The sequence below is a fragment of the Tinamus guttatus genome, unplaced genomic scaffold, assembly GCF_059628265.1.
Source record: "Tinamus guttatus ecotype Peru unplaced genomic scaffold, ASM5962826v1 Tinamus_guttatus_pri_ptg000215l, whole genome shotgun sequence".
Taxonomy (NCBI): domain Eukaryota; kingdom Metazoa; phylum Chordata; class Aves; order Tinamiformes; family Tinamidae; genus Tinamus; species Tinamus guttatus.
In genome coordinates, this window is record NW_028288749.1 from 2,864,034 (window position 1) to 2,880,617 (window position 16,584).

The 16,584-nt window shown below is 47.9% G+C and overlaps 1 protein-coding gene and 1 long non-coding RNA gene across 2 annotated transcripts in view; both read left to right on the plus strand.

The window, feature by feature from the left end:
• The window catches only part of LOC148594670 (uncharacterized), a 372,746-nt gene that overhangs the window by 332,080 nt on the left and 24,082 nt on the right, over positions 1 to 16,584 (plus strand). The window lies entirely within an intron of this gene.
• Positions 1 to 16,584, plus strand: part of PAPPA2 (pappalysin 2) — a 102,897-nt gene that overhangs the window by 75,298 nt on the left and 11,015 nt on the right. The window contains exons 18-21 of the mRNA XM_088524883.1: positions 1,782 to 1,950; positions 2,855 to 2,987; positions 4,427 to 4,536; positions 8,413 to 8,484. Of these exons, the coding sequence (XP_088381009.1) occupies positions 1,782 to 1,950; positions 2,855 to 2,987; positions 4,427 to 4,536; positions 8,413 to 8,484 (484 nt within the window). The remainder of the gene's footprint in view (positions 1 to 1,781; positions 1,951 to 2,854; positions 2,988 to 4,426; positions 4,537 to 8,412; positions 8,485 to 16,584) is intronic.

Genomic DNA, 16,584 nt, shown 5'->3' on the forward strand with positions numbered 1-16,584 from the left:
GCATTCAGTCCAGGCTAAGAAGAACCAAGGGCTCTTCTAAGGTGGGTCAAGTCTTTGAAAGGCGGTGAGCATCATTCCAGAAGATAAGGCAAGTAGCCATGAAAATGAAATTAGTGGTGCACTAAAGGCACAGATGTCCACAGTGGGTTCCAGAATTGTTTCTCCCCACCAGCCTTCCAAACGAGACGAGGTTGTTTCACCTCCCATCTGTCGGTTCAAACCTACTGCTACCAGAAGGACTTCCTCGCATCATTTCTGCTCAGAGCCTCACATGGTAGTAGGCAGTGATCCCATCCCCAGTGGCATGGTGCCGTATTGAGGGACCTGTAAGTCCCATCACCTTTGTCCACCTGCCTTCCACCTTCCCAGTTATCTGTTTGAAGCGCATGTTCATCAGAGCAGGAACCCTCTGTCACTTTTAGAAGGTCCCTAGCATAAAAGAGAAAAGCTAATGAGGACTACAGCCAGTCATCTTGCCCTGCCCCATCTATAGAGTAGGGCCTGAATGGGGCCACCTTGCTGTTCCAGGCTGTGTGACCATGCACCAAACTGGTCAAGATGGTAGCAACGAGGCACTTGTCTGCACCATGCGATGGGGGACAGCCAGGTGGCCCTGAGGAGCAGCTCAGAACAAGAGGCAATTTAGTGCCTTCACCCAGGGATTTCTCTAATCTAGGGCTGCACAGCTGAGGAGACGTTCAATCTCCCTCCTGTGCCTGTGGTGTGCTATAAACCTGGCGTCCTGGCGCCCTGCCTGCTGGCACAGGAATCGGAGAGGGCAGAGGGAAGCATCTCAGGCAGGTCGTCTAGTAAAAGTGGAGGGGTGCGTGTTGCAGAAGAAAGAAACCTTGTCAGATCTTGTGCATTGAGGGTGTTCAGTGACATGCGCTCATTGGGAGAGTGGTCCGCAGCTAGCCCAAAACATGATGAGTTTTTTACACCTTTATGTAAAAGATGTGGTATATACATCGCTGGCAGGGACAGGAGACTGAAGCGGGTGGACTCCACTTCTGGACTTTGTCTTCTTTTCTTTTTCATATTTTTTTGGCAAGTATTTTGTGCTTGGACTGTTTTAGCAACACAAGCTGATATTGGTCTGCTCTGGTATGACAATTCCTCTGCTAGAGTGAGATTGACAGATTTGGCCAGAGTACAAAGAGGAGCCTTAGGAATAGCTGGGGCCAGGCCAGCAGGATTTACTGGTGGAGGCTCATGCGCCTGAGTGAAGTATGTAGCTGCTGGCTGTGGGACAAAGCAACTCAGTGCACGTACCCACAGGGACTGGGGGGCAAGAGAGTGAGGGGACCACCGGAGTCACTGCGTGCGGGGCTGACCTGGGCAAGGCCTCTCTCTCCAGCAAGGAAAGTGCATGCTTAACTGGAAGCAAAAATTGGAGTTTTAGGGGAAACTATAGGGCTGAGGTCTGTGTGCCAGTGCCCTGGAGGCCCCAGTGGCTCCCACCCTCAGGAATCAAAGAGAATCAGAGCAAAGCTCTATACCCTTCACTGCGGACCTGTGGAAATCATCTGCCTAAGATTCTGCCAGAGCTGGTCTCCAGGGAGAAACTGCTGATCCCCTATCTCCTTCTTCTCATTTCTCTTCCTGACCACATTAGACATCCTCCTTGGCCTGTGATGGGCTGCCCCTTGGCTCTTCACTGGGGAAGCCTCTTCTGTTAAGGGCTATGCAGCTCCTGAGGGTGTAGAGCAAAGTGTTGACTGGGAATTGCATGTGCTGCCCTTCTGGGTCTACAGCCCAGGCTTGTGGATGTGTTTTTCCAGGAAGTTCCTGAAGATCCAGTGCTTGGAAAATGGCCTGTGGGAAGAAGGGCACTGCGTTCCTGTGGTGTGTGAGCCACCTCCCCCGGTCTTCGAGGGGATGTACAACTGTACCCAGGGCTTTGAGCTGGACAGCCAATGCATCCTGAACTGTGAGCCACAGAGTGAGAGGGTGAGTGACCTTGGGAAGGGACAGACTAGCCAAGCACTGTGTTTCAGAGCATCCGAAAAAAGGTCATAGCACCATGGAGAGGGATGCGCACGTCCCCAAGATGGGATCATGAAGAACAGCAGGCCCTGGTGTTCTTTGACACCCAAAGAGAGCAAAAACACTTACTTTGCAAATACTTCTTCCAGCCAGATGCACAGCTGTGCTCCTGGGAGCAAGTGCTGGCTTCACGATGGTCTTCCAGACAGTGTGAAGCAGCTGCAGGACCTTGAGGCTACTGGTCAGAATAATCTCAAGGGCGCTGCAAGGGAGATTGTGAGGCTCGGAGGGGCACAAGCAGCCTTATGGTTCCCCCCACACTGGGGATGCCCTTGCTCTCTCCCTGGTAAGGCAGCCATTCGTCCTGTCGGCATGCCTGCTTGTCCTTAATGGAAAGGGTAGGGAATGAAAGCAGAGGGCTTGAAGCAGTCTTTGAGAGCAGCTGCTAATGTGTTTGCCTGCAATGATCAGCAATATGACTGCAGGAGACTTGCTGAAAAGGGGCTTGCCTGGGGCTGGAGGCCGCTGCTGCCGGCCAGGATCTTCCACCAAAGGTTTGTGTGTGGCCTGCTGGAAAGGCCTCATCGACAGAAGCACAGTGAATTCCCTCTGGTGGGATCCAGCAGCAGCTGGAAAACGATTTGCTTTCTGGTCAATAGTACAACGTATCCCTAGACTGGACCAGATGGCCACAACCCAGTTGCTCTGGAGTATTTTGCTCTGGACTTTACAGGCAAAAGAGGGTCATTTTTCTTTCTATTACCCCCTGCAGCTGAGCAGCTGGTGTGAAAATATCACTAGTAGCCAAGTCAGGGTAAGCCTGCAGCTGGCTTGTAGTAAAGAGGACTGCTCTCTTTTCACTTTCCAGGTTCCCATCCTTTGCACGAAGGAAGGCTTATGGACAGAAGAGTTCAAACTGTGCGAGAACTTACAGGGCAACTGCCCACCACCTCCGGAGCTGAATTTTGTGGAGTACAAGTGTGAACAGGGGCATGGAATAGGTGAGGACGGATGAAAAATAAGCAAGGATTGAAACAAGGTGGAGTCCTGGCCCATCCCTCCTTTTCTCTCCTTGGAAGTGGCTCTCTGTTGACTCAGTTGTGTCTCCCAGAGACCTAGCCAAAAGGTCATTCTTGCTGTACTAAATTTGTGGCAAAATTCTGTTTTCTGTCCTCCTCCTGAGGACAGAAACAATAGGGTGACTTCAGCCATGTGCATATAGTGATTGTATTCATGAACAAGATAAAGTTGGCTTCACTATAAGGATGTGTATTTTCAGAAGCAGCTGGGCAAGCCCAGCCCTTCAGAGCAATATTTGCTTCCTCAGGCCCTCTACACACAGTGTCTCTCTCTACTTATTATTGCTGATGCTTGCAGGGTTAATGTGGCAGGTCCTAGACAAATGCTAGAGTGACAATTGCATGTAACGGCATGTTCACCAGATGAGGGACCACACCATTCATTTCTTTCTTGGGTTTTAGAACCTCTTGTGTTTTCAGGAAAAGCTGCAATTCTCAGTCACAGTTACGTGTCATTTGGCATCCTGCTGGACTAGACACTTGAGCAAAACCCACATCACTGAAACAAACACAAAAATCATCTGCACCTGATCAAAACTGGCTGAAGGAAGTATAAGAGCAGGGCCTGCTAAGCTTAAGTTTCATACAGATCCAAAGTTAGGCTGGTCAGTGTTAGGTCTGTGACCCACCTATTTTTTTCAGGGTACTTTTTGCATTTTTTTTTCTTGCATGTCTTTATTAGTTCCTAAGCAACTAAGACATTTTACCCTTATCTATAAAGAGACAGACATTATGCGATTGACTTACGTTACACTAGGGGCAGTCAATCTTGTTTTATTTCTTGATGATGAAGGCTCTGGGCCGAGCAGTTTTCCTGATGTTCTGAGAAGAATGGAAACGATGGGTAAATCTGTTGTTCGGGAATTCAGACATCGTGGAAGGTGCCAACATTGCTTCAGAAAGATGATCACTCTGTCGTTATTTCAGTCTAAGAACTTAACGCAAGAGGACCCACTAGGTTACATTGGAATGTAACCTGTGCTGGAGCAGGAGCAGCTTCTGAGTAATAGAAAGGCAGTGGGTATTCAGCTTGGTAGAAAAACACATGAAAGAAACTCCCTAACATACCAACAAACATCCCATAACATCCAGGGCACTCTTATTTTCGAGCTGGATCTGATGTCCTGCTATTTGAGCTATGATCGATGTTTGATTTTCTACTCAGCTGGGAGAGGGGAACTGGGGATAATTTAAGATTCAGGGAAGGAATTGTCATCCCGACCTGGAAGGAAAAGGATCTCCTTTACATCTGCTTCGGCTCTCAGTGAAGAGCCTAGACGCTTGGGTCTGGTGCCATGCTGTAAAACATAATTGCCTGGATCCTGCTAAAAATCCTCAAGGCCCTGTCTCTCCTCCGGCAGGTGCTGTGTGCATTCCCTCCTGTGTCATCCCCCCCAGCGATCCCGTCACGCTGCCCGAAAATGTAACTGCTGAGACTATGGATCACCGTCTGCAACCCGCCAGAGTCCAGGTAAATGGGAGGTGCTCGTCCTCTAACAGGGCATTCGCTAGCAGCATGTTGATTCTCTGCTTCTGGCTTCCCCATGCCTGCCTTGGGAAGACCTAGAGAAGAGGCCTCAGAATATTTCTCATGTGGTCTCCTTAGTTCTGCCTCCATTCTCTGCAGTGATTTTCAGAGAAAGCCGTGGAGAAGGGTTAAAGTTGGAAAGGGGAGTAGCATGAATGTGTGTGGAGTTTGGCTGTCTCTCTCCAAGGAGCTCCAGAGGGTGCAAGCTGTGGAGAGAGCTGCTAGCTGTGCATTTTGGCCACCTCTGCCTCAATGTCCACCCAGAGACTGGTTTGAGCTCCACAGAGTCAGGGAGAAAGATGTGCAAAACTGGAGAGTTCTGAACCTAGGCTAGATGAGCACCACCTGCACAGCCAGGAGGGAAACCATTCCCTGACATGATTCGTGCATATGGCAACAGGTCCTTCATCAGAGACCTTTTGGTTTTGGAAATGTTACAGTGTAGCATCTGTATGTTTTTTTGGTTCCAATAGTCATTTTTCTCACCTCTTTCCAGTGAAACCCCTGACTTCTGGGCACGTTCCTTTGCCCATATTGAGCCCTTCTGGATAAATCCATTTGGCAGTGAGGAGGTGGCTGGGTGACAAAGCCAAGAGGGAGTCTGGAGCCCTGTGCTGAGATACCACGTATCTCGTGAATGTCACCCTGCCTTGCAATTTTCCACACAAAATGTTCTTCTTGAGCTAAAATAATTTCTCTCAGTTTCAACAAAAATGGCATAGACTTTCTTAAGGATAAAAGGGCTAAGAAATACTCATATTTCTGCCTTTTTTCAGACTCATATATTTGGATATTTAAGCTCACATTTCCCCAGTTTTTGGCAAGCTCTGGCAAAGGACTTCACAGTACCTGGTACATCTCCCAAGTCCATTTCTGCTGAGAGGCCTTCACTCATGGTCAGTGGAAGCTCTAACCAGTCTCTGCATATGCCTGCTTCAGCAGAGGCCACAGGGCTTCGAGATAACCCTTGCTAGGCATGCTGCTCCTCTTACAGTTTATAACGAGATTCTAGTCTTCCTTGGCACAACTTCCACCACTTCTTTGTTTTTGGTCTGTTCTAGATGCTACTGCACCGTTTTCTTCTCTCCTATACTCTACCTATTCAACATGTTTATTGAATATCAGCTCTCATCTGAGCTGTCAAGGAGGAGCATGATATCTCAATGAATGCAGTCAAATGCAAGAATCCCACTGATTTTTCAGCGCATAGTGCATGCCTTAATCTGCTGCACTGCTGTTAACTGTCAGCCAGTGTGCTAGGAGGGTTCAGTCTGGGAGAAAAATTCACCCTTGACACTTGATACAATGAGAGTTCTCGTCGCCAGTGACCTGGCAGCTGAGATGCAGCTCCAAGTAAGCATCTCTCTGCTAAAGAGGAGGCAAGGCAATGTCAGTTGTGAGGTGTCTTTGGCTGCCAGAACCCTCTGGCCGGGTCACTGCCTTTTGCTTCTGGAACTGGTAGCCTTTTCCTCCCCATCTCTTACTCATTTTGTAGGTAAAACAGCTCGAATAGCTTAAATAGTTTGGATCTTAACTGCACAACTCTCCAAAAAAGCAGCTCCAGCAGGGTAATATTTCTTAAAATAAAAATGAAATGCATAGGAAGGAGGTGGAACAAAGAAAAGCAAACAATCTACTCAGGAGCCAGCGCTCCCATCCAAACACTTTCCCCTCCTCCTGGGAACCCACAGGAGGCCCAGAGTTACCAGTGCTTCATGCCTGTGGATACCATTTTACGTCAGATTGAATCAGACCCACGACAGATCATTGTCTGGGGGTGAGGATGCCCGTGGCATGTGGGATTGTTAAGCACGATCATTAGGAGGCCTTAAATTTGAGGCATCAGATGGTTTGGCCTGTCAAGGCAGTGGCGTTCAGCTTCCCTTCACCACCACTGTGGGTTCTCGTGCAAGGGAAGCATTTCACAGAGAGGAGGAAAGCAGGAGGAGGAAGCAAGGCATTATTTTAAGAAATAGCACTTCTTGCCAGGAGCTCTCCCTGGAACACCTTGTTATTATCTCTTCCTCATCTTCTTCCTCTGCTTCCCCCACTTTTCCTTGTCTAATCCTTGTTGCTCCATTCAGTGTTGGCTGCCCGGGCTTGCCATACCGGGTGCTGCTGTTCTCCTGAGGAGACAGGGAGAAAATGAGACAAACTAGATCTTATGTTGGCCCACCTCACATGGTCCTGCACAGACCACTCTGGGAGAACCACTCAGGGTCCTGTTTTGATTTCAACACTAATTCATTGCATCCTGCAGCCAAGCAGGTTTGTTCTCTTTCTTAATTTCCCAATCTGGAATACGCATATGCTAAATTGCCCTTCAAAACACAGAACAACCATGTGTGAAACATCCTAACAGAGTTAGGATCCAAATATCCTTAGGACTGACTGGGAATCAAGGAGCTCAGCCAGCATCCTGGGCCTCTGTCCCATCTGATCATGTCTTCTACTGGGACTGAGTTGCCTGCGCTGGCTGAGAATGGTGCTGTTAGGCCAGACTTGCTCCTGGCAGCTGGTCAGGCTGCAACAGACACTGATTGTAGCAGAAGGAAGCTGAAAAATACAGCTAAAATGCAAGAGGTCTGGGTGAACAAGCATCTCATATGTCTCTTGCCACCTGCAAGGGTGTTAGAGCAAGGCAGCGTCCTTGCTCTCCACATGCGTTCTGGCCACCTTCCAGCGTCAGCAAACAAGGGCCCAACAAGAAGATGATAACCCAGCCAGCCAGCTTCACCTGGGTAAATGTGTAACTGGCTGAGCCACATCGTTGCCTCAGCTGTCGCCAGCTGAGCACACAGCTAAAGGCACCCCTTGAATTCAGAGCTCCTGCTGACTGGAGAGAGCTCCCCCATCCCTGCCCGGCAGGAGTCCTGGGGATGCTGGAGCTGGGCTGCCTTCCACTGTGCATTTCAAATGTGAGACGTGCCCTCCTGTATGGTTCCTGTTCTGTGAAGGGCATCCTAGGACACTTTCAGAGGCCAACCATCATTTTACGGGCCTCAGGTTTCAAAGTCTGCCTGAACTTTACAAGGAGGAAATTGTGTGTGTGGTGGGATTTTCCTTCCCCCTGTATAATCATGTGTGCTCTTAACAATATGCCTTCAGAATTCGTGGGACGGAGCGTCTCACTTAGACGAAACCAAGCCCTCCATATCTTAGTCTTGTATCCGGTTGGTTGCAACAGCTGACTTACTACCTCGTAAATACCAGAGGTAACCTCATGTGCACATATGAACGTGAGGCTGTTGTATCCAGGCTGTATTCAGACCAGGTCCAGGGAGGTTAGAGTCCCGGTGTCCTTTGGAGACCTGCTTCTCAGAGCCTGAGTAGGATTTAAGTTGCCCATGGACATAGGCATCAAGTGACAACCACTTGGGCCCTACATCTGCTACCAGCGAGTAGCTGCAAAACTAAGCATCATGCAAAGAGGTGAATGGAAGGATCAAGTCTGCTGTAGCCCTTCCAGCAATAGCTTGAGGCCAAGACAGCAGGGCAGGGGCCCAGGTTAGGCACCATGACAGCACTGTCAGCTGACCTCAGTTCTGTGGCAATCCCTGTCATCTCCCTTTGTCATTTCCCATGTGTATGGCCTCTACCTTGAGCAATATACCAAGGTTTGTGGGTGAATCAGACCCAGCTGCCTCAGTTTTGATGGACTTGAAATGGCTTTCCTCTGGAGAGAGGTGCAGAGAGGGTGGTACTGCTGTTTTGCACTGTGATGAGCAGTGCAGAAACACTGCATCTCCAGAGAGCATCTAGGGCTTTTGCATCACTCTTGCACCTCACCTGACACCTCTTTTCTCCTTTTTTCTTCAGCATATTGTATGCACAGGTAGGCTGCGATGGTATCCAGACCCTTCTGTCATTCACTGCATCCAGTCATGTGAGGTAAGCCCCCCTTTTTCCAGCATGAGCTGCCTGCTTGTTGCAGGAGAGTTCCTGGCAATTCACACTCACTCCAGCATGAAGGTGGAGCTGGACAGCTTGAGTTAGTGTTCGCGCTGAGCTGGGCCAGGGCTTGCTGCCTGAGCAGAGAGACCAGAACAAGCATAGTTGGGAAAGTGCAGCGATGACAAGCTGGATTTTCAGAGCCACCATATACTGCCAAGACATCACAGAGGGTGGAGGAAACTCCACGGGTACAGGCAGTGCAGGCATGCAGAGCATTTGGGGGAAAACAGCCAGATCTCAACCAGGGATTTCCAGATACCACAGATTTTCGCATGTGATTCCTGGCACTCTGGCCTCTGACTGCCCGCAGCCCATGTGTAATGAAAGGGTAATTAGGTCTGGGGTTAGTAGCACAGACTCCTTAAACAGATTTGATCTTCGCTGAGGTTTGAGGATGTTTTAGATCAGAAATTCAGTGGGAATACACTGATTTTTTTTTCCTGAAACTCCTGTTTTGGAAGAAAACACTCAGGTCTTTTACTGGGTGCTTTATCTCCAGCATGCTCAGTGTCAGTAGGACAGGCATGTAATTCTGCAGTCCACATGCAAAGCAAGCAGAGAAATACAAGTGCATGAGGTAAAGGAAAGATCAAAGATAAGCAGGCTTTCCCACTCAAACCCATCCATGGGCCTGAGTCCTGCAGGAAGAGACTGGATCAGTAACTAGTTGGTGGAGTGGAACGTGGCTATGGGCTCAGCTGGATGTTATTGGCTTGGGAAGTGGCATGGTGGTGAATGCCGCTTCCATATCTCATCACACTGAGCGTGCAGGGCAGCAGCCAGGATGAGACTGGGCAATGCGATTGCACTGCTAAGCTGCAGAACTGGGCCAGGTCCTCATAACATATTTCATTTCTTGTACACTTCTTCCTGGCTGACTCAGGAAGAATGTTCTAGCAAATGATTTCACTGGCAAGGGGTATCCCCCAAAAGGGTATGCTGACTCCAAGCCTGAATATTTCCTTAACCAGAACCACAGTTCTAGAGTAAAACTGATCCAGAAAAGCCCTGTGTGATTCACACATCCAACCAAAACAACTAGGATTTCCAGCGTCATATATGCAAAACAAACCACTCCTGAAGAATCTGCAGACAAAGAATTCTTTGCAGAAATTGGTTAGCCACTCATTTCATTTTGAATAATGACCAGGCACGAGAAAATAATAGGCAGCTTGGAATCAGTTAGCAAAGGAAAATAAAAATAGGCAGTCTTTGTCAGACACTATTTGTTATTGTAATTGAGGGTAAAAAGAAAATGGGAGGGGAAGGGAATTTTGGAATGTTGTATGCTTAAACTTTGGGATTTTGACCAAAAAGGAAAATGTAAATGAAGTTTGCACACCAAAAATAGCATTGGGTTTTGCTGATGCATTTTTTGACACACTCCTTTCATTGAAAATGATTGCTTTTGCTCACCAGTTCTGCTCAGCTAAGCTCTTTGTCAGCTGAAGTGTGTGTGAAAGGGCAAAGGATATGATCACATGTGACTGTGAGGTTGGGGGTTTGCAAGGGGCTTCCTTCTCCAGGAAGGACACATTATGGTCCAGCAGAATGTGCAGCAGAGTTATTTCCCAGCTTCCACTGATCTTTTGCATGTGTCCACTGTAAGCCATGGGCTCCAAGCACAGGGCAATATCTGCTCTGTACCATAGACATTGGGTGGTTGAGTTCCAGAGCTTAACGATGGATCCTCCACTGTCATGGGAGGACTGTGTCTTTCTAACGCGTAACCTTCAGCTCAGCTCCAGGGCAATGGATTTGAAGCAGTTCATAACGTTTGTGACCTTCTCTGGGGCTCCCAATCAGGTCAAACTGAGCGAATGGAAGTGCCTGTTTAGGTGACAGTTTGCTCCAGAAAGAAGACTTATGTGATATGCTCCTTCCCATATGGCTCAGATGAGAGAAAGAAGGCACAGCCTGTGAATGCTGTCTTAGACACAGGTACTCTGGATGTACCTTAGCCCCTCTTCCTCTGTGCTTTCTACACCTCAGCCTGGATCTGTGTTTTCAATTATAGGCTCCATAAGAAGGATGAAAAATGCCAGACTCTGTGTGTGTGTGTGTGTGAGAGAGGGAGAGAGAGAAACTATGTGAAATCCCAGAATCTCATATTGTTGCTCTCTTATTGTTAGCCACTTAAACATACTGATGGTCAACACTAGTTCTTTCTGTTCCTGTGTGCTTGTCACCCCCATCTACTTTTAAAAAAAACAACTGCAGACAACTGTCTACAAGAAGTTAAGCAGGCCAAAATTTTGCAATATCCTAACAGAAGATGCAGAATCTTCATCACCCTTGTAGGATTTTCTACACCTTTTCTTTCGCTTTTTCTACACCTTTTTCTACTCCTTTTCTGCTTTCAATTAATCTGTCAGCAGGAATGACCAAGCAGTACGCAAGCCTGTTCTGGAAATCTCTCTTCTGACAGGACCTAGGAATGTATCTGTCATTTCTGCAGTTGCATCAGCTTGGCAGCTCAGAGATATCCTGAGGTCAGCAAGTACACCCAGATCTTTCTCTACCTCTTTTATTTCCAGCTGATGAGCTCCAAGCTAACAGCAGATGTTTTACTATCAGTACTCCAGTGCTTGCCCTTCAATTTTATACAAATGCATGTCATCCTGTTTCTCTCTCTAGTCCTTCAGGTCAACTAATGATTTGTCAGATATCCTGATCCTCCCCTGTGGAACAATGTCTCTTTTCTTTGGCTCATGAGCAATTTCATCAACACAGACTTGCTCTTAAGGTCACAGTCATTCACCATAACACTAATCAAGATCAAGCTTCAGATCGTTCCTTCCAGTCTGTATCTGTTCGCTCTCCTTCCTTCCTTCCTCCCTTCCCTTCCTTTCTTCCTTCCTCCCTTCCCTTCCTTCCTTTCTTTTGATAAACCCTCAGCCATCTCCTCTCTAGTCTTCTTCTCTTCCCTTCTCATGTGCTTGTCTTTGATTATTCTTTTTGCTGGGAGTTCTCCTACAATCTTGCACATTATTCAGGTTGGCCTAAAAAGCCAAGTTTTGCCAGATAACTTCCCTCTTCTCTTTTTTATCATGGGCTTCAGAATAGTCATTCTCTGGCCAGAAGGAATAACTCATACCAAAACTGACTCATTCAAAGTATTCCACTTAGGACTGTTGTTTGGCAGTGGGGGCAAAAAGGAAACCCCCTAGGGTGACCATGGGAAGTGCCCTGAATTTTGTTTTCACTTAACCTGTGCTCACTTCTGTCCCATACCCTCATTTCATACCCTAGCTAAACTGCCTTCAGCTTTGTGCCTAAAAGCCTGACAGTTCTTGAAAGCCATTTCATTTGGGCATCAATCTCTTGGGGGACATGGGGACATCAGAGAGGGTGAAAAGAAGTCATCCAATATAACCTCTAATTTGTTCTTGCTGCACAAGCCTCCTCCATCTCCTTTTCTTGTTGTCTTCTTGCTTTATCTGCCTAAGGAATGTTTTACTTTAATAGCCCCTTTTGGATCTGACTTGGTTCAGTTTGACTTGCCAGCTGTGCCTCTTAGTCCTAGACTCATGATCATTTCATCACTTATATTCATATTAATCCCTCAATTGAAGCAATCTCTGCTATGCAGTGGGCAGAGAAACACTGTTCCAATGGACTATCCAGGTCACCTAAGGTCTGAGTCACCCTTCAGAGATGTTATAGTCTCTCCATTGAGAGCAGAGAGTGTGCTGGATGATGAAGCTTTCTCATCTGGACACCTCAGGGGAACAACCCTGTGTAAGAAAAATCCAGGCATCCTGGCTCCTTGCAGTCTCTCCTTGAAGAAGTCACTTCAGGCCGGGATATGGGAGCACCATCCAAGCTACCCAGCCCTAGATGGAGCCCTGCCTCACAAATCTACTGCTGGAAATTTCAGGTCACTGTGCAGTGACATTAGAGGAATTTTCACTCATCTTTATCATACACTGGCAGTGGATCAATCTGCCTGCTCATCCCTGTCTCTCTCCTCTCCCCACCTCCCTTCTCTTTCCATTAATCTTGTCGTCCATCTGCCTCCTGATCTCTCGGCATGCCTTGCCAAGTTCCCCATTCCCAGAGTGCAGAGGCACGTAGTTCAGCGGATGAAGGAGGTGGGGGGATGAAAAGCATTCCAGAAGCTCATCGGGAATACAAGTTACTGCCATCAGTAGAAAAACAGATGGCAGCAAGGCAGAGTGAAAGGAGAGGGCACGCAGAGAGGACTTGGAGCTGGGTGGAGAGGGGAATGGAGCAGCAGAGAAACTCCCATCTCTCTCCCTACTTATCTACCTGGAAAGAGATAGTTAGGATGCTGGTGTTATTCTCAGCAGCTTAGGAAGGTGTTTGCAATCTCTGAAGCAGTGTCTCCCAAGCCCTAAGACAAGCTTGCATCCACATTCCTCCCATGTCGAGGAACGAGGGATAGCTGAAGAGAGGCTACTGCCTGCAGAAGAGCAGAGAACATGTACAGAGATGAAGGCTACAAGTTACTGTGGCTGCTCATTTAACCTGTTCCTGCCATAGTCTAAAATGCTCTATGTAGTGGAGTAACTACCACCATCCCATCCAGACAGGACAAGGAACACAAGCTGCTTTTGAATGATCACAGCAGATGTGGGCAGGCTATTCTGGGAAGCCAGTATGCTCTGCAAGATGCTGGCCCTCATCACTCCTTCTCCTCTTCTTCATTGGTTGCAGGTAGCAAAGTTCATGGCAAGTGATTTAAAGCAGCATGCTCTAGACAGACCATTAGCAGGTAGAGCTTCATATTGTTATGATTGGATCAGGGCAAGAACTGAAATAGCTATTGGTCTGCCTCCTAGCCTAGCAATTCCTTCCTAATGTGACTCAGTGCTGAATGCAGACTGCTTCTGATACAGTTCTCTCGCTTCCTGGCATCTCCCATACCTCCAAGTTGACTTCTTCTCGTGAGTGAGTAGGGTGACTCTCTATTTGACTATGTGCATAACATTTTCCAGCCTCATTCTTCCCAATCTTCATCCAAGGTCCAGACAAGTTACCTCGTTTCCTTCTTTTATGTTGTTAGTGGGTCTAAAATCCTGGTGCTAACCAAGAGGAGAGTTCCCAATCTACAGCTTGGGCCTGTATATGAAGCAAATGATGCATGGTTTACAGTTCCTCCAAAATCACTGCTTGGCACCTCCTCTCACCCCAACCTGTCAGCATTAGCAGAGCAGGCAGCTTTTATTGCCATTTCCATGTCTGCAAGCAAAAGCAGCAGGACTGGGTGTGCGTGAGAAGCCTTCCCGTGTTCACCCACATGTGTGGTGTTTCTCTGAGGTTAGTAGTAGATACTAGGCATATTTCAAACCTTTAATCCAAGCCATCTGTAGCTGCATTCCACACGCTCTCTCAGATCATTGCCTTGCTTTCATCATCCTCTCCTTTTATCCTATTCCCCCTCCTCACTCCTCTTGTCTTCCACTTGTCTTATACGTATTCCAGACACAGGCCTTAGGTAGCCAACAGGTGACTCACACTGGCCATAGCAGCACACGTGCTTAGCTGACTGCCTGCAGCTCCTCTGGAAAGGACAGGTTACGGGCAGGTTCCCTGAGTCTCATCTCAGACCTAACGTGTGGAGAATGTGGGCATCCGTGGTCCTGCGATATCCCTCCAATCCAGCCTCCAGCCAAGCTTTCTCAGTGCAGTGCAACATGGTAGATTGAAGTGACCTGGCTCCTGTGCTCCCTTCTCTGGTTGAGTTTGGTCTGTTTCCATCTCCTGCAGCAGCCCTGCCTGTATGCTGGGGGTTATGTCCAGAGCCTTTGGCTTGAGCCCACTACTCTGGGTGAAGAGAGGCCACGCTAGAAAGTTGTCACTAGCAGAAACTGCCGGGAATTTTTCAGGTCTTCCCTGCAGAAGGACAAGGTCTAGCTGCCCTTATGTGCGCTGCTGGTCATGTTATCACACCTGTAAAATACTAAGCCATCTTCTGTTTTGTGGTTTTCCTGAATACTTGCTATGTAAATCACGAAAAAGTGATTGAAGCGTATCTGTGGATATAAGTTGTTCAAAAGTCCAGTTCAATGCAGCAGGTAGTCTGCAGGACTATCTATGGCCCTTCTGGCTACTATGCACAGAGCCCTCACTTGGCATGTCTGTGGCATTTGCCCAGCATCTGATAGCCATAATTAACCCTTTTGAAAGCATCTACAATAGTGGCAGTGGGAAGTCTTGCCCCAAATTAGGTCCCACTGCGTTTTAATTTTGCCATGGTCTTGTGGTAGGAGGCAGACTGTGACTCGCTCCCCTAGGCAAAACACTAGAGCCTGGGCCCAGCTGTAAGCAGCTGCCTCTGCTCATCAGCAGGGTTGCAGCACAGGCCAAAAGCTGAGTTTTGTTAAACTGCAGCTGGGATAGAAAACTGGGTGTGGAGGCTTCTGCCAAGAAAATAGCATCACCTCAGCCTGTCTTTTTTTGTGGCTCCATCTCTTTGTGAAAGATTATATCTAAAGGTGATGATCAGTGATGTCTTGTGTTGGATCAGGGCAAAAGTTCAGTCTCTCTGGGGCTGGCTGCAGGCGGAGATAACTCTAAGGCAGGGGCAACGTGTGAGGATGTGAGTGGGATGTCTGCAACCCGGGAACAGGACAGAAGGGCAGGATGCAGCCAGTGGTAAGTGTGATCACTGTGCATGCCTCAGAATCTGTCAAAGCCCTTCCTGCGCTGTGCTCTACCTGTAAGAGCAATGACAGTAAGAAATGCACATTAGTACATCACCTGCAACATCTTAAGCAGCCTTAGAAGCCCTCAGAATGGGTAGTTATTTAGCCACCATGGCCTACGTTATTGTCCCTCATCCCAGACCCAAGCGGGCCTGGATTTGTATCATGGCAAAGCTCAGCCCAGGAAATCAGGCAGAAGTGTGACTCTGGTGGGATGCTATCTCCTGGGCATGTGTAGAGGACTGGACCAGGTTCCCTTCCTAATCCCTTCACACGTCATGGAGCAGTACTTGCAAAGAGTGCTCTGTTTTGTCTCAGAAGTGGCCATTGACCTACAAGAGCAAAGCCTTTTATGTGGGGGAGGTAGAAGATAAGAATGGAAGCTCCTTGAGTACCTCCTGAGTATCTTTTCATGCTGCCCTTGCAACACTGGTTAGCACAGGTAGAACCTCAACAACTAGGGGTGGGGGAGATGGAGGAGGTAGACCTGAAGTCGCTTTTCCAAGAAGGAAAGAAACAAGGGGATTTGGCTGTGAAGTAACAGTAGCAGCAAGAAGTGACATATTTTGCTTGCTTCTTCAACAGTGGAGGACCAAGGACCAGGAGCCCCACAAGGCATAGCTGAGTGTGCATTCAGCACCTCCAAGCTGTTAGTATTTTTCTGTCCTATGCAGCTCAATTGCCATTCCCTCCATCCCTGCCTGTGTCCTGCTTTCCCCTCTCTCAGCTGATCACAGGTCTTGTACCCTGTGACACAGGCAGAGGGAGTGGAAATCTGCCAAAAATACACTCTGTAATAAAAATCAATGAGTTGCTTTTGCTCATAAATAAATATTCCCAACCTTAATCCATCCAACTGCTCTTCCAACATGAATATTCCTCTTCAGCTCCTTCATCCCTTGTACATTGTTTTTCTTTATGTTTAAGATCTGTGACAAGAACTTGGCAGAAACCAGATACAAGTGGGTCAGGAGGCCCTTGTGGTTTTCAGGGCTTGTTTTTCATAACCCGTTCTATCCTGCAACATATTTTGTGCAAGTGCTTTGCCAGGAGATCTAATCCACGGCAAAAGGCGAGCTGCTGAAGGGACTATTGCAGGCTGGTGCTAGTGGCATAGGAAGTCCTGGCTTCTCTCGCATGCACACAACACCAGCCTTGAGAACTGAGAGTGCTGGGGACCCATTTCTGAGCGCCAAAGTGCTTGCCAAGAGCGCTATCTACACACAGCATCTTCTTGTGCTCCCCTTTGCCTGTTCTTTCTTGCTTCTGTTTTCTTCTCCTGTTGCCCCTTGTCAGCACTGAGGTCGGTGTGTAGAAAGGATTAGGCTAAGGACCCTGCCGTGAACAGATCATAGATGCAGAAGCT